General features: G+C 46.6%; 1 protein-coding gene across 6 annotated transcripts in view; it reads right to left on the minus strand.

Moving 5' to 3' along the window:
* The window catches only part of Dixdc1 (DIX domain containing 1), a 79,515-nt gene that overhangs the window by 52,666 nt on the left and 8,814 nt on the right, over positions 1–18,035 (minus strand). For 2 of the 6 annotated variants that reach the window (XM_031342999.1, XM_031342998.1), the window contains exon 1: positions 17,353–17,806. The exons of 1 other annotated variant lie outside the window; for it this stretch is intronic. In XM_031342999.1, the coding sequence (XP_031198859.1) occupies positions 17,353–17,412 (60 nt within the window). In that variant the 5' untranslated portion in view covers positions 17,413–17,806. Of the gene's footprint in view, positions 1–17,352; positions 17,809–18,035 lie in introns of those variants that run through there. 3 more of the 6 variants (XM_031343000.1, XM_031343005.1, XM_031343003.1) reach the window with 3 other exon arrangements.

The following is an 18,035-nucleotide window of genomic DNA, read 5'->3' on the forward strand; positions in this document are numbered from 1 at the left end:
ATGAAAATTAATATTACCAACATATCCTAATCGATTGAAATCCAATAATATGAGGAATTAGAAATTTGCTGATTGTCATCCAATAGTCTCTCTAATTTGTTAATTGGAGAAATAGGTCCAACATTGTACAATCTATATACACTTCCAGCTTGTTTGTTTGTGACAGAGTCTGGCTATGTACAACATAAGGGTCTTGAAATCTTGTTTCTCTTATCTCAGCCTCTCTATCAACAATATTGTTTATTTCATGTCTTTACACTATACTATGGTTTTCAGAACAGCTTATATATTTCAAAAGTATTTATATACTCAAAAGAAACATAGATGACTAACTAGGGAGGTTGCTTGTAAGAGAACAACAAAGAGTGAGACTGAATGCTTTGCTTGATGTGACTCTTGTATCAAGTTTGAAAAAGAGGACTTTATAAGTTACTCTTTCTCTGAGATGAATGCTTTTCCAAATTATCACAGCTAATGAACCAAATTCTTACCCTCACCTAATGTCTGTGCCACCTTCCAAGCAGAACCATTGTTCATGGAAACAGCTGGTGAATGACTTTAAGGATAGAACATCTTAATACCTACACCATTTCTTAAATGAATGTAACCTGTTCTCTGCGGGCTGAGAATAAAGTCACTCACTCAAGTCAAAAAAAAAAAAAAAACCACACATGTTATGCACTCTCTGATAAGTGGATATTAGCCAAGAAGATCGGAATACACGAAGTACAATCCACAAACCATATGAAACTCAAGAAGGAAGATCAAAATGTGGATACTTCATTCCTTCTTAAAAGGGGGAAAAATACCCACGGAAGGAGTTGCAGAGACTAACTATGGAGCAGAGACTGAAGGAAGGACAATCTAGCCTGATATAGCTGTCTCCTGAAAGGCTCTGACAGTACCTGACTCTACTAATAGAAGTAAAGGCTCACAGCCATCCATTGAACTGAGTATAGGGTCCCCAGTGAAGGAGCTAGAGAAAGGACCCAAAGAGCTGAAGGGTTTGCAGCCTCTTAGGATGAACAACAATAGGAACTAACTAGTACCCTCAGAGCTCCCAGGGACTAAACCTCCAACCAAAGACTGCACATGGTGGGACTAATGGCTCCAGCAGCATATATATAGTAGAGGATGGCTAAGTCGGTCATCAATGAGAGGAGAGGCCTTTGGCCCTGTGAAGGTTCTATGCCCCAGTGTAGGGGAATAGCAGGGTCAGTAAGCAGGAGAGGGTGGGGCGGCGAGCAGGGGAGGGGGAAGGGAACAGGGGTTTGTTCTTGTTGTTGTTTTTGGTTTTTTGGGGTTTTTTTGGGGGGGGAGGGGAAACTGGGAAAGGAGATATCGTGTGACATGTAAATAAAGTAAATATCTAATAAAAAAAAGACAAAAAAAAAAAAGAGTAACACCTAGGTGGTAAAACTCCTAATGGGGAAGGTGATGCATATCTGTAATCCCAAGTTTTGGGAGATGGGGCCAGCTTGAGGCTAGCCTGGGGTACATGGAATCCTGTCTTAAAACAAAAACACAGAACTCCTAATCATTTTCCCTATATCTTTTTCATTAATTTTTTTTCTGACAATGATGTCTCACAACACAGTCCTGGCTGGAATAGAACTCACTGCGTAGACCAGGCTGGCCTTCCAAGTCCTGGAATTATGGGGCTATGCCACCACACTTGGCTAAACTTTCTTGTATATAATACCAACCACCCTAAACTCACCCTCCAAGCCCTCCAAGCACTCCTGCTTAAAATTCTTCCTTGGTCTCCCATTATCCTGAAGATAAGTCCCATTTCTTAACTGCTCTACAGTAGGCCTGTGTATTTTGCTTTATGAGGTACTTTGGTTGTGCAATAGGAATAGACCTTGGGGCATCTGTGATCACCCCCTATTCCTTTATGACAGGGATGTCATGCCTCAATCTGTCCAGACCACCTACAGTTCCCCGAATGCACCACACTTTCTCACCACTGTACCTCCCTCTGCCTGCCGATGCTTTTTTTAAAAAGTCTCAACTCAAGCACTACTTTTTGAAGAAAACCTTCCCTGACCTCTCGAATACCTCAGACTCAATGAGAACTGTGTGTGACATTCAACTGGTTCACCAATAATCTGAGAGCAAGCCACAACAAAGATCTCAGACCTCTACATAGTTTGTAAGTATAAGAACCTGAGTTTGGATCCTGAGAGCCCACATAAAAAAACTGGGCACAGTGGGTGGTGCACACCTAAAACCCTAGCACTGGGCATGGAGACAGGCAAATCACAGGAGCTCACTGGCCAGACAGTCTACCAAAACTCCAGGTTCAGTGAGAGAGCTTATCTGAAAAAACAACAGAGAGTGACCAGAGAAGGCATCCCAACATCATCCTCTGGCCTACACACACACACACACACACACACACACACACACACACACACTCTGCATATACCCACTTGCATGAACACACACACCTGCACACATACACACCTGCACGCACACACACCTATATACCCATACCTATAGATACACACAACACCTACGCACCCCTGCACACACATCCTGCACACATATACCTGAACACACACCTATATACATATACCTATACACACACACCTACATGTAACACAACACCTGCACATGCATATCTATATATACACACAACACCTTCACACACACAACTGCACATACACATTTTCACACTCATACCTGAACTTGTCCAGACCACACACATACCTAGACACACATACCTGCACACACAGCACTACACACACACTTGCACACACACACACCTGCACACACACAGACCTATACATACCTACAACACCTGCACACACATCTGTACATGCAAACAATACCTGCACACACATCTGTACATACACACAATACCTGCACAAATACACACACCTGTACACACAAACACTAGCACACAAACCTGCTCACACACCTGCACACACACACACACATCTGCACACAAACTCGCTTGCTAAGAGAGGCAAGTGCTGTAAGGGTTTGCACACAGTGCTGAGACAGCATTAGTCCAGCATGAAGGCCAAGAGGTTAGGGAGCAAAGGGAGCAAGCGTGAACTCAATGGTCCTAAGGTGTGAAATACGATCTCTGCAGGGAGTCACAACGGTTCACAGTGATTTGCCTCTTTGAGACCTAGTGCTCACAAATATTTGCTTCCTGAGAGAAACATTTGCCCTGTTTCGTCAGACCCATATCTAAGTTACTGCAGAAGCCCTGTGCAGGGACAGGTGATCTTCTATAGGGTGAGACACTTTCTTCTTAAGTAGCCATAGCCCTGTTTTGGCTGCAAAGAAGGGAATTATCTTGGATGCAAAACTGATCAGGGCTTCCAAACTGCTTCCTGTGCATCCCAGCTGAGGTCTTCCAACAAGCAAGGATCCACAGCGTGAATGGTAGGGTCACTACTTTTCAGGAAGTCTATTCTGGATCCAAAGCTATACTAGTTCCCTTAAACACATCTTTCTTTCTCTCATGTTTTTCTGCTTGATTTAAATGTTCTATCTACGATGAAGACTAAAAGCTGAGACTCAGAATAAGGTGAGATAATCCTTTCAAAGCCACTCAGAAAGTGAAACATGAATATGAGGTGCAAATTTAATACCCAGGGCAAAGTTGAAGTTCTTCCTGCTCCAAATTAAGGCATTTCTGAGCTGTAAGTGATTCTGGTGAACCTCGGAGGATGCTCTTTAGTCTAAAGCACTCCTCCCACAGGTGATGCCCGGGTCCCTTGTGCACTATTCCTCTGCACTAAGTGGCTCAGTGTGGTTCAGACCAGCCATAACAGCACCCCGTGGGAATCCACTGGAGAAGCAGTGTCTTGGTATCTCCCAGCTCTCACAGAACTTGCATTTTAATGGGATCCCCTGACGTCTGTATGTGCATTTGAGTGTGACAAACAGCAATTCAGACCACTGATTCCCTCTCCAGATGTATGGCAAGACAAGGAAGAGCTGGGATGTAGTTCAGTGCCAGAGTGTCTCGGCAGTTTACGGGGATTATTATGCTTCTGGCCTAAAGATCTCTAAGATCCTGACACTTCTCACCTGCTACAATGCATTGTGTATAAAGGATATGTGAAGCTCACTCACTCATTTCTCTGTTTTTTTTTTTTCTCTCTTCTGTCTTTCCTTCTTCCCTTGTTCCCACCTGACCACACCGCTGCTTCACACTGATGGGTCATTCAAAATCCCTAAGAATAATTTTTTTCATTTAATAACTTTTCATTGTGAAATAATTTCTGGCTTATGAAAAGGTAAATGTGGGCTGGGGATATGGTTTCATGGGTAGTCAGTTTGCCTACCATACAGAAGGCTCTGGGTTCAATCCCCAACACTGTATAAAGTGGGTGTGGTGATGATGTGCCCGTAATCCCTTTTGGGCAGGAGGATCAGAAGTGTAAGGCCATTGTTACCCAGCAAGGTTGAGGCTAGCTTGACTATGACATGCTGTCTTAAAAACAACAACAACAACAAAAGGTTAACTACACAAACTGCCCATCTGTACTCTTGCCCAGGTCACCACTAGAGAACTACAACACAGTGATCAAAATACAAAACTGCCATTGACATCATCTGCAGACTTCCTTTGAATTTCTTTTTTTAAAAAGAACCCATGTGGGTCCCCGGATCAAACAGAAGCCATCAGGCTCAGTGGCAAGCCCTGTGCCACCTCACAGACCTTTAATTATTTTTCATGGTTTTCTCACGATGAAATTCAGGTTGTAGATTTTTTGGCAAGAAAATCATACAGAAGGAAGGGCCCAGACAGCAGTGCCTGAGGACTGGCTGGTAGGCAGCGCTGTCAGGGATGCCGGTGAAATGAAGAACGAGCAGCGGGCAAACAGTTAAGTTCTGGGCACGGTCTGAACTATCTGCAGGACGCCAGGGTGGGGTGTTCTCCATGTATCCAGAGCACAGGACATGGGCTTGCATTGAAGACGCACCTTAAGAAGTACCCATGCACGTCTGCAAGTGCAGTCATAGCTGTGCAAATGACTACCTCCCACTGAGCACTTGCTACATACCAGGTGCTGTGGTAAATACTTGACCACAGACTCTCAAGTATTCACCACTTTACACACACGGATCCCACAAGGAACCATCATTCCTACTTGATGGATGTGAGAACCAAGGTCATGAGTAATAAATAGCACAGCTACAGTCATGGGGCTGGCCAGCCGGAGAACAGAGGCTTGAATTCAGTGCTTACCCCAAATCCTGTGCTCCAAAGCATCTCATAAAGTGAGTGAGGCAAACTGCAAGACATTATCTGGTGTGAAAGGGAGTGGGAAGTGAGGGCACCTGAGAGGGAGAGGGAGAGGGAGAGGGAAAGGGAGAGGGAGAGGGAGAGGGAAGGGGGGGGCACATGCATTTCTCCTTCAGCCATCAGACTTGTTCTAGTTACGTTGTTTTTCCCTCCCTCAACTTGATATCTGGGAGGAGACCATCAATTGAAAAAATGTCTCCATCAGGTTGCCTGTATGCAAATCTGCAAGGTGTTTTCTTGATTCATGACTGATGTGGGAGGGCCCAGGCCACTGGTGGTGATGCTGCCCAAGAATGGTGGTCCTGGATGGCAGAAGAAAGCAGGCTGAGTGAGCCATGAGCAGCATGTTGCCAGGCAGTGCTCCTCCGTGACCTCCGCTTCAGTGCCTGACTTCCCTCGATGATTCAGTCTGAAGTATAAGCTAAATAAACCCACTCTACCCCAATACTGCTTTTAGTCATGGTGTTTTATTACAGTGACAGAGAGCAAACTAAGACAAGATCCGATCATTAGAATCATTATCATTTAGGCCATTTTCATACAGGGAAACATGCTCAAGATCACACTACCAATAGGTATTCAAACCAGGTAAACCCACTCCATCTTACTCCAGAGAATTTATTATTTCTACCATAACAAAGAAACCTGGGACTTATCACTGGTAGGCTGGTGCGATGAACACAGTTCAGCAGGTAAAGGCACTTGCTGAACTGATTTCAAAACCCAGAGCCCCTGTGAAGGTAGAAAAAAGGAACTGACACCACAAAGTTGCCCTGTGACCACCACATGTGTTATGGCATGCACACCCATGCACACCAAATCATCATCATCATCATCATCATCATCATCATCATCATCATCATCATCATGACATCTCAGCTTACTACATAAGCATAAAGAAAGGAGTTCAGGTGGCTGGAGGGATGGCTCAGAAGTTAAGAGCGCTGACTGCTCTTCCGAAGGTCCTGAGTTCAAATCCCAGCAACCACATGGTGGCTCACAACCATCTGTACAGCTACAGTGTACTCATATGCATAAAATAAATAAATTAATAAAAAAAAAAAGAAAGGAGTTCAGAACCCTGAACCACCTAAAAGCTGGATGAGCATGATAGCCAGTGCAGGAGGTGGAAAGGGGGATTCCCAAGAGTAAGCTAACTAGATACACTAGCCAAAAAAGGGGCTGGTCCAAGGGTCTACCTCAATATACAAGGCAGTGTGTGGTCAAGAAAGACCCTTGACATCCACTTCCCAGCATCAAGTGCCAAGCAGGGACAGAGAGGACACTGCTCCAAGGGAGTCACCTGGGAGGGTGAAGCAACTTGCTGTGGAACAGCTCAGCAGGCCTGGACCACTCAAGGAGAGGACCAAGCCCAGGCTCATGTGAGCGGTGGAGGTAGTCAGGGCACGCCAGGATCACTAGGGCAAACAAAAGGGGCTGGAGATGAAGTCACTGGTCACGGAGTCCCAGCCAGGGAAAGAAGGTGAAAGCAGCAGGGAAGGTGAGAGGATGGAGGACATGAGGAGAGGCTGACGGGTCATTAAGTTTAATAAATTGAGTAGTGGGAACTGGATTTGAGCACAGGGTCAGGGTTCAAGACGCCAGGTGCATAGCCAGTGTGAGAGTACACACCTGCAACCACCATACTCAGAAGGCCAAGGCAGGAGGACTGCTGTGTGTTTAAGACTAGCCTGGGCTACACAGTGACCTTGAGGCCAGCCTGGGTGACAGAGCTGGGTCCCTTCCTCTTTCTCTCTAAAAAGGGAAAACGGGATTTGTTGTTGTTGCTGCTGCTGTTGTTTTGTTTCTTACGTGCAGGTAACATGGTGGAGTAAGTTCCAGATGTGGTCCTGATGAAGTGGTGTGGAGGTGTTAGTTGGAGCAGAAGGGCAGTGCAGGAACTGGGAGTCTAGATTGTCATTATGATGGAGCTGGAAGTCCTCCCAAGGGAGGAGCAGGAGACAATAAGATGCTGGGGCTATTTTGTATTATGCCCAGATTCATAATATTTTTTAAAAAAGGATAATCAAGCCTTAGGTTAAGTCAGTGATTTTTAAGAAACTAATAGCTGGCATTTGGGCTGTCTACCACAAATCATGCTGGGGTAAGTGAGCCAAGTGAATCTACCCGGCATGCCCGAGCTCCACAGCTGCATGGGGCAATCCTTACCCTGGGTGAAGGGCCAGGTAGCTCTTCTCCAGGTCTCACTCCACCCTTTCCATCTAACTTTGTGGGGGTCAGCCTCTAAACTGGGGGTCTAGTCTCCCTGAGGCCTTGAGATATCTGCACTTCTCACTTAAAGAGCAGGAAAGATCCTGTTTCTTTGCTACCAAGCACCTGCTGCAGGCTCTTAAAATACTATTTAAAGGACAAAGTCACACTTTTGAGGATCAGAAGGGCACCCACTTCTCCACCAAGATGCTTGTCTGAGAAGAGGCTATGCTGGGAGTCCAGATATATGGGTTTTTTTTGGGTTTTTTGTTTGTTTGTTTTTGTTTTTGTTTTTTTATTTTTTGAGACAGGGTTTCTCCATGTAGCCCTGGCTGTCCTGGAACTCACTCTGTAGACCAGGCTGGCCTCAAACTCAGAAATCCGCCTGCTTCTGCCGCCCAAGTGCTGGGATTAAAGGCATGCACCACCACTGCCCGGCCAGCTATATGCTTTTTGCAAGAGGCTGTCATGTGCAAGTTCCGCAGTTGCTTCGTTTTCGTCTCCCCCTCCCTTTTGTTTTTTTTGTACTATAGTATTTAATAAATTGTAATTTTTAACCGAGTAGTAGTGGCACATGCCTTTAACCCCAGCACCTGGGAGGTAGAGGCATGTGGATCTCTTGTAAGTTCGAGGCCAGCCTGGCCTACATAATAAGTTCCAGGACAGGCAGGGTTATACAGAGAAACCCTGTCTCCAAAAAAAAAAATGTGGAACTTTTATAAAGCTAGATGTTTGTTTTGCATTGCCGAGTGTTAAACCCTGGGTCTCAACTTACTCAACGGACACTCTACCCCTGAGCCCTACCCTCAGCTCCCCAAGCCAAGAGTTTTTAAAACCATTTGTGTTATCTTGTCCTTGGATGAATGTGTGCAGGGAAGCTAGGGTGTGTGAACATGCCGGAACTTGCATGTGGAGGCCAGAGGACACCTTGGACGAGTCCGTTCTCGCCTACCATGTGGCTGGCTGGAGGCCATCTTGCAGGCCCAGATTTTCAGTTTAGTTAAGCTAGGCTTTTTATGAGTATGCAAGTTTTGCCTGCATGTGTATCTGTGCAGCACCTGGGTGCCTTCTGGTGCCTGCAGAAGGTGTTGGTTTCCCTGGAACTGGAGTTACGGATGGTTATAAGTCATCATGTCAGTGCTGGGAATCAAACCTGAGTCCTCTGGAAGAGCACCCAGTGCCCTCAACCACAAGCCATCTCTCGAGCCCTAGATTTTTTTTTTAAGTAGGTCTTCTCTGGTTAGAACCCGGGTGTGGGGGTTCAGAGCCTAGACTATTCATTTTCTTTTTCTTCCCCCTCTAAATCTCACCTCCAATCTACCTACTTCCCCTTTGCACTTGACTTCTTCTGAGAACTAAAAAGATTCATTTTAAGTGTGTGTGTGTGTGTGTGTGTGTGTGTGTGTGTGTGTAGAAGAGGTAGTGAGAGACACACAGAGAGACAGAGAGAGGAAGTGCCCACAAAGTCCAAGAGAGGATGTCAGATCTCCCGGAGCTGGGGCATTGTGCCACCAGCCTGTAATCCCAGAGGCACTAAGATGAGACGGACCTAAGATGAACACACACCTGTGTGTTCCCTGGCCAGCTAGACTAGGCTTCCTGGCAAGTTCCAAGATGGTAAGAGAACTTATTATAAAAAGGTGGAAGGCACCTGAGGAGTGATACCTGAAGTTGTCCAGTAACTTGCAACATATTATGCACGCGCATGCACAAGCACATACACACACACACACACACACACACACTTAAATGTTGCAATCAGCAGGCTGTCCAGTTACTAGTGAAAAGCTGTGGAAGAAGGAGTGAAGCCACCAGGAGAAGGGGCCATCTGTAGGAGCCTGGCACCCAACATTAGAGCTTTTTGCTTTTCTCTAAGTCTGAAATACTGCGGTGGCCCTGCCCTCTCTATGGTTTAATTTTTCAGATTTTCCTAGGAGTGTGAGTCAATGAATTCCACTTCCTAATTCTTCTTGTTCACGCTGGGTTTATGGCACCTGCAGCCAGAGTTTAACAAAGAAAAGAAAGGCAAGCCAGACAGTCATCATGAGTCCACGACAGGACAGATCCTGACTTTCTCTTGAGTTTCAGTTTTGTTTCTTTTTTTTTTTTAATTATTTATTTTATGTGCATTGGTGTTTTGCCCGAATGTATGTCTGTGTGAGAGTGTTGGATCCCTTGGAACTTAAGTTATGTACAGTTGTGAGCTGCCATGTGGGTGCTGGGAATTGAACTCAGGTCCAGTGCTCTTAACTGCTAAACCATCTCTCCAGCCCCGAGTTTCAATTTTTAACTTGTTCAGGGGAAGCTATAAAGATGTCAGTGTCCAGGGCTGGAAATAGAGATTACAGCCTAAGGACACTTGCTGGTCTTACATAGGACACTGGTTTGGTTTCCAGTTCCTATGTGTCGGCTCACAACCAGCTGCAACTCCAGTTCCAGGGGATCTGATGCCCACTTCTAGTCTCTACTGGCACCAGGAACTTATGAGATATATATGTGTGTGTGTGTGTGTGTGTGTGTGTGTGTGTGTGTATGCACACGCATATCATATATATAATATGGCACATTATATATTATATATGCAGACAAACATTCATATACATAAAAATAAATAAGTCATTTAAAAAATGTCAGTGTATGGATAATTCTAGAAAGAGAAAGGGTTTTTGTTTTGTTTGGTTTGGTTTGGTTTTGGTTTTTCGAGACAGGGTTTCTCTGTATAACCCTGGCTGTCCTGGAACTCACTCTGCAGACCAGGCTGGCCTCAAACTCAGAAATCTGCCTGCCTCTGCCTTCCAAGTGCTGGGATTAAAGGCGTGCACCACCACTGCCTACCCAGCAAAAGAGAGAGTTTTGATGCTAGCTCTGAGTCAGGCCTCAGAGGAAGGAAAACAGAGGCAGCAGTGGTCTCTGCTGTCTAAGCACAATTTGAGTCTCACAAGGCCCATCCATCCCTGTCTCCATCAGCTTCCTCTAGGATACTCCACGTACCCTATAATCTGAGTCCACAGTCTCAGTGCAGACAGTTCTATCCACATCTTCATCTGGGCAGGGGCCCTTGACCTTGGAAGCCATCTTGCTGCCAAATGTAACTTTCCTTCTGTTTTTCTTTAGGATCCTCCCTTCCTCCTAAACAACTGCCTAGAGTCAGCCTCTGCCCTCCATCCCTCAGGAGCCCAAGATCAAAGACTGTTTCTGCAGAGGGTTTGTTTGGTTAGAGCTGCCAGAGCTGGGAGTAATTTCCACCAGGGAACTTCATGGGACCCACTGTTCTAATGTAGAAATGTCAGAGTGGTTTGGGTTTGTGACTCCCTGCGGGCCACCTGGAGAGTTGCAAGCTTTCATGACAGGCCAGAGACAGTGCAGAAGAAAACTGACGGGCCCACAAAGGAAATTAGTCTAACAGTGATACTTGTTTAGAACTGAGACCCCCCCTAGCAGCTGAAGGTGGAAAGACAGCCATTGGAAGATCCTAAGATACAAAAGCCTAGGTAAAGTTATAACAGGGCTAAATTCAGTAGGAAAAAAAACAAAACAACAACAACAAAAAAAAAAAAAACACAACACTATATTGAGACACAGGGTTTCTCTGTGCAGCCCTAGATGTCCTAAAACTCATTCTGTAGACCAGGTTGGTCTTGAACTCAGAGATCCGCCTGCCTCTGCCTTCCAAGTACTGGGACTAAAGGCGTGGCCACCACTGCCCAACTCTTTTCTGTGAATTCTTTTGGTTCTTTGCTGAGCCGATGCTCTTTGTTCGTTGTTCCTGATGGCTAGTTGGGTCAAAAGAAAAGCATCATTAAAATTTCTTCTTCCTCACATGGACCAGACCGTCCATATCAATATTAGTTCTGGGACCACAGGATCATATAGAAAAAGAACTAAAGTGTTTCAAAATGATACCATTTCATGAACTTATTTTAAAATTCCCATTAATTAGACGCTCCAGTCTCTGTTCCTTCATGAATACATGTGACGAGGTAAATGATCTATAAATGCATGAGAATGGCTCACTTCATCTACCTATAGTCAATCAATCCATAGTCTAAGGGCATCTCTCAGTTTAGAAACAGAACATCTGGCCCACCCTGAGCACTTTAATACTGGATTCACCCCTTACCAAATGTGGCTGATGAAGGTTATGTGCATAACCACTTTAATGGGGATTAACTTTGGGGCTAATGCAGAAATGTCTTCAGAAAAGCTTGAGTTTCAGCCATTGGTCTCCACAGCCCAGACAAGGCCCAGCTCGGGCTTCGCAGATGAAGTGTTACAAGGGAGCTCAACATGAGAGAGTCAAACTCTCTCCACTGCCTGGGGGAGTGGCACCTGGCAAGCTGTGCCCTATCATGGCTACAAAGCTGGGTCTGCCCATCACGGGGCACCAGGAACACAAGGCTCTCTGATAGCTTTCAGCCAGGGAGCATCTGTTGAGCTGGCATTGTCACCAGTGGGGAACAAAGCCAGTGAGCCTGGGTGGGTGGGGGTGAGGAAGTCAGGAAGTCAGGCTGGGGTGGGGGGCTGGGGGGTTGCTACATTAAATACTTAACGGGACTTTAATTTCTACAGCAAAGCACTGAGGGATTCATTGTGGAAATGGCTGGAACCTTCCCTCTTTTTTTGGCCCAATACTGCAACACTACTCCACGGAAAGCATGAGGAACTACAGAGGGATGCTCCCGGTAGCTACTCTGCCTGTCGGTTCTCTTCCTTACTAGGTATCCCCGTTACAGAGTGAGGCTAGACAAAGGCTCACACTCTGGTTCTCAGGGACTACCAAGCACATGAATTCCCCGCCCTATCCCTTCCTTTTAAAAAACAAAACATTTATTTATTTATTTGAGGGGGAACTGGGAGCGTGTGGGTGGGTGTACACCTGTCATGGGGTGTGTGTGGAGATCAGAGGGCAGCTTGGAGGGCTCAGTTCTCCCCTTCCACCATGTAGGTTTTAGATATGGAACTCAGGTCGTCAGGCTTGGTGGCAAATGCCTCTCGCTACTGACTGACCCATCTCACCGCGCTCGGTTCACCCTCCACTTTTTTTTTTTTTTCAAACAAGGACTCATGTGGACCAAACAGCCCTCTGCCTCAACCTGCTGAGTAGCTGGCACTGCAGCAACGTGCTATGGAAGTCACACACACGTATGATTCCTTTCCTACTTGGAGAGACGCCTGTCAGTTCATGTTGTCAGAGAACTGGCTTCATACTGACCACCTTTTTCACAAGTCGTTCCCTTGGCTTTCAGCCTCTCAGCCATCATATCTAGGCAGAAGTTCGCTCTTTCCCACAAGAAGGATGTCTGTCTGTGTTACCACAGCGTTCCCAAGTATGATACTTTCTTTATCTTGGCCCGTGTGCCCCATCAGGGAACAGACTCTGTTATTTGGCTTCTATTTCCAGAGCCTGGCACAGTGCCTGGTAAACACAGTAACTCAGTGAGCGTCTGGTGAGTGATCGCCTGCACGCGCATATCAGCCAAGCGGGTGGGGGGGGGGGGGGGGGGGGGGGGAATCTGGCCTCAATATACACAAAGGTGTATAAACATTGCTTCTTTTCATGGTTTTATTAATTAGAAGGTATCTACACAATCTCCCACAAATATTGCTCCTTTGTGACATTTATGACCTTAAGCATTCTACTGGAGCTTTTCCAGTAGGTTCTGTCTCTCTATATAAAGATTTCAATGGCTGTATACATTGCGCCCTCATCCAATGAACAAATAAATGTTTTTTCATCAAACCACATTATACTTGTAGGTCTATTAAAAATCTTTCAGCTCAAACATCAAAGTTTTTAAAAAGAAGTTTAGCCCCCATGGAAAACACTGGCAGAAATTCATGCTGTCAATGACAATGTCAACATAACAATACCAAGTTGTTTAGACTAGGTGTTGTGGAGTATGCCTGCAACTCCAGCACAGGGGAAATGGAGATAGGATGGACAGGAATTCAAGGTCATCCTTAGCTGCACATGGAGTTCAGGGCCAGCCTGGGCTACACAAGACCCTGTATCAAAGTCAGCAGGGCTAGGGAGATGGGCAAGTCAGTGAAGGGCTTGCTATTTAAGCATGAAGACCTGGTTTTAGATACCCAGCACCTACATACAAAGCCAGGCACAGTAAGCAGCATACAACTGCCACCCTAGCACTGGAGGGACAAAGACAGGCGGACTCTCCAGAGCACACTAGCCAGACAGGCCTGTGAATCAGTGAGCTCCATGCTCTGCCTCAAACAATAAGGCAGAGATCAACTGAAGAAGACACTTGACATCAATTTCAGGGCTGCACACACACATACAGAGAGACACACAGAGACACTCACACAAACAGGCCTACATAGAGACAGACAGACACACACATACAGACACACACAGAGACACTCACATAAACAGGCCCACATAGAGACAGACAGACACACACACACACAGACACACACATACAGAGACACACAGAGACACACAAACAGACACAGAGAGACAGACAGACAGACACACACACAGACACATACAGAGACACACAGAGACACTCACACAAACAGACACACACACATACAGAGACACGCACAGAGACACACAGACACACAAACAGACATACAGAGACAGACAGACAGACACATACAGAGACACACATAGAGACACACAGAGACACACAAACAGACACAGAGAGACAAATAGACAGACACACACACAGAGACACACAGAGACACTCACACAAACAGGCCCACATAGAGACAGACAGACAGACACACACACACAAATACACACACACACACAGAGACACACACACAGAAACACAGAGACACTCACACAAACAGACACAGAGAGACAGATAGACAGACACACACACATACATAGCTTTGAGGCAAAAGCAGAATGGAGAAGTAAAGAATTATAGAAAACCCATCATAGCCAAAGTGAGTTACCAATGACAGTAGCCGAAATCTATGGATAACTCACAGTGAACACTGACCATGTCAACACAAGAGATTGCTTTAGTGTCACTGGCATGAGTCAATTCTGTGACTTCTTTGCCAAGCATGCTGACTCTAGGTGGGACTCTGTGTGTGTGTGTGTGTGTGTGTGTGTGTGTGTCTGTCTGTCTATGTGACTGAAGATTCTGTTACACACAGTTATATTTAGTGACTGACATGTGGAATGAGAAGAGACCCAGAGTTAATAGAGGGAAGCCTTGATTCAAAGGGCAGAGCTTCTCTCTGCTGCTGCTGGCTTTCCTTATAATTAACCAATTAGGACCATATCCCTGCTTCCTGTGGGAGTTTTCTCTGCGGTGGAGAATGAGGTTGAAGCCCTAACCACACAGACCTATAATAAGCCATCTGCGTGATGAAGGGTAGCTTCAGATACTCTTAGATTATTCCCCAAGTGGTGGCTGAAAACCTGTGTGGTATTCTTAGCCTCGGTACAAAGACTTTCTCGGAGGAATTAAGTGTTTTCTGACACTATCTTTTAAGTGCCCAGTTATACAGTCTTATCATAACAAAAGAGATTGACTATTACTGGGTCTATCAAGCAACCTTGAGTCTGGAAGATCAAACAAGTCTCCTACCAACCATCCCAATTACTTCCCTCAGACTGCTATTCACTAGTATGATTATATGTGATAGTATATGTGGGGGGAAATGAAGAAAATGTATTCTGTATGTGGAAAGATTTACATTAACTTGGGAATCATTCAAATTTAACCTATTAATGATATTTGTATTATTCAGAGGCACAAAATCAAAAGTGCTATTTTCATTTTCAAAGTTCAAACCTACTAAGGAGAAAATGTCCATTGGTTTGCAGAGAGGGCATGTTATGAGATGGGTAGACAGGTCCAATATCAGAGAGGCGAAGACAAACTGCTGAATTGTTTTGAATGGAAGAATTGATTATACAGTTGTCTGAGTGTTGCTTTTAGGAAGACTCCATTACCATCACAGGGGGAAAAAGACCTTCCACTCTCCTTTCCCCTTGTTTTGGAAGAACTGAATGCTAGGCAGTATTTACGTACAGAGGCACGGAAATGACAACCAGGCTGCTTTGTTCTCATGTGGGTCTTTTAGATGAAGACTTAGAGATGGAGAAGCAGCAGAAAACACAGAGGAGGACTTGGCTCTGTGCCAGCTGCCTTCTATTCAGAAGGTGGGTTCTGACACCAGAGAGCTGGGCTAAAATAGAAAAGGGGGAGAGGCCAGGAGAGGACCCAAGGAGGCTTTACCACAACTGGTGAATGAGCAGGATTTACAGAGAGAAAGAGCAGAGAAGGCCCAGGGATAGAGAGTGAGTGTAGATGACTGAGAATCCTGGAGACACTGAAAGAGGTGTGCTTCCTGGCTTTTCTGTGTTCACCTCTGGGTCTGTAGCTCTTTGTTAACGATTCCCTTACATGTGTTCAGTCAAGAGTGATGGGAAGATGAGGAGGCCTGCCAGGCAGGCAGGATACAAGCTCTGCCCTTTAATAAAGGTTGTGACACCCCTCAGCCAAAGGAAAATTCCAGCACAGTTGGTCACATTGGCAGAACGTTTCCATTAGATTTTTTTTTTTTTCTGTGTGTGTCAGGAAATAAGGCTGGGGCACAGGGGCCAGAACTGGGGATAGTTCTAAGGCAGGTCAGAATATAGGATTTCTTAATTAGAAACAGGGATCAAGGGGGGGAAGCCTGTCGTGCAGCTGTAGGAAAAAAAATTCTACATGGAAATTCATGAGAATGGTTGGTTGCCTCTAGGGAAAAGGTTAGGAAGCGGGTGAGAGCCAGTAATGGCACAAAGGCTCATCCATCTTGCCTGTAATGTTAATATTTGAGAAGAGAATAGGTTTAGGATGTAGCTCAGTGATATAGCCCCTAGTCATTCGTGCAAGGCTCTGGTTTCAGTCACCCGTGTACACGGAAGGGGGTGGTGGTGTTTATATTATCTGAGTAAAAACTGATTCTAAAAACACACGGGCTGTCTTAAAGGGTGGAGGAGTAGGGTCTTGGGAGAGCACTTGCGTAGCATGCTCAAGGCCCCTGCCACAAAAAACCTAAAATTTAAGAAATCCGTAGAGAAGGGAAAGGTGGACTGGGAAAAGGCAGGAAGCCATGACCAATAGCTTATGCCTTTGCGGCTGCTGGGCTAAGACAACCAAAAGGATGACTGAGGAGCAAACAAGAAGAGCCTGGGTCACACAAGAAGCAAATGGAAGAGGTAAGAGAATTCTGAAAGAAACTTTTTCAGAGAAAACAGAGCCTGCCTTCGTCAATCCTGGCCCACCTTTCCTGTCAGGTTGCAGCTCCCCACTGCAGTTCTCACAGAAGGGGATCACATATTAGCTCATGAAACTGGGCCTGTGGCCCAGGTTGGTCCTCTCAGCCAACCTTGTCCTCCTCAGTGGTGGAAAATTTTAACGTGCAGGATTTAGGAAATCCACACGTGGAAAGGGCCCCTCCTGTGGACCACCCAGTCTCCTGCCCTCTTTCAAACTTTCTACCAATGCCACGCCACCGCACCCCTCCCGTGACTCATCCGCTTAGCGCCTGAAATAGAGTTCTGCTGCTCTGTTCAGGGATCCCCCCCCCCCCATGTCCCTGGAGAGTCCCTGAGAGGCGTGGGGACCACCCTTCCTGCAAGGAGATGCCTTCTGAGTCCAGTGGTCCTGACTGCCCTTCCCACCTCGTGAGGGCAATCCTTCCGTTCAGAGGCCCACCGCCCTTCTGATGTCCTCGGGTTCGTGCATCTGCACCACACCTACCACCCTGGTTGTACCTCCCGGGCTCTTCAACTGGGCTCCCCGGGAGGATGCCCCTCCTCGCCCCCCAGGATTCCCTTCGGGAGATTAGGCGGGAGGCGCGGGGTGACCTGGGGGTGGGAGGAGCAGAGCAGTTACCTCATTGAAGCCCTCTTGCAGGACGTCCAGTAAGTTCCCGCGGGTCAAGCAGGCTAGCATTGTTCCTGCCGCGGGGCTTCCCGGGTGGGGTCGCGCCGCCGCCACCTCCCTCTGCACACAAAGGCGATCGGCTCAGCTCCCCGGGAGCTCTCCTGAGTCCCGCATGCCACTTACTGGAAACCTAGACCCGGAGCCAAACTAGCGGCTTGCACTGGGCATGCTCGCGCGCGGGCCGCAGCCGGAGGGGCCCGGCGCTGTGCTGGTTCCTATAGAAACAGCAGGCGCGCGCTGCGCAGACTGGGGAGAGGCGCTCGCAGGCAGCCTCGGGCCTCCAGGGAGTGCGGGGAAGCCGTGGGCGCGCACGCAGGCTCCGCACGGGTGCTCGCAGCGAGCATTCACCCACGCGTGAGCACACACCCGCGCTGACACAAGCGAGCTTGCCAGCCTGAGCATATGCTTGCAATCACTACACTGCACGTTTGGAGGCGGGCGTCCCCGCGCGCGTGCTCGCACATACACTCACGTACACACACTCACACACACACACACACACACACACACACACACACACGTATTCACTCTGCTCACTTAAGGTTGCAAGCACCTCATCACAAGGTGGGTGGGAAAAGGACTACCCCAGCCTACCCCTTACTCCATTCTCCACACTAACAACAACCTTTTTC

The sequence above is a fragment of the Mastomys coucha genome, unplaced genomic scaffold (assembly GCF_008632895.1).
Source record: "Mastomys coucha isolate ucsf_1 unplaced genomic scaffold, UCSF_Mcou_1 pScaffold23, whole genome shotgun sequence".
Taxonomy (NCBI): Eukaryota; Metazoa; Chordata; class Mammalia; order Rodentia; family Muridae; genus Mastomys; species Mastomys coucha.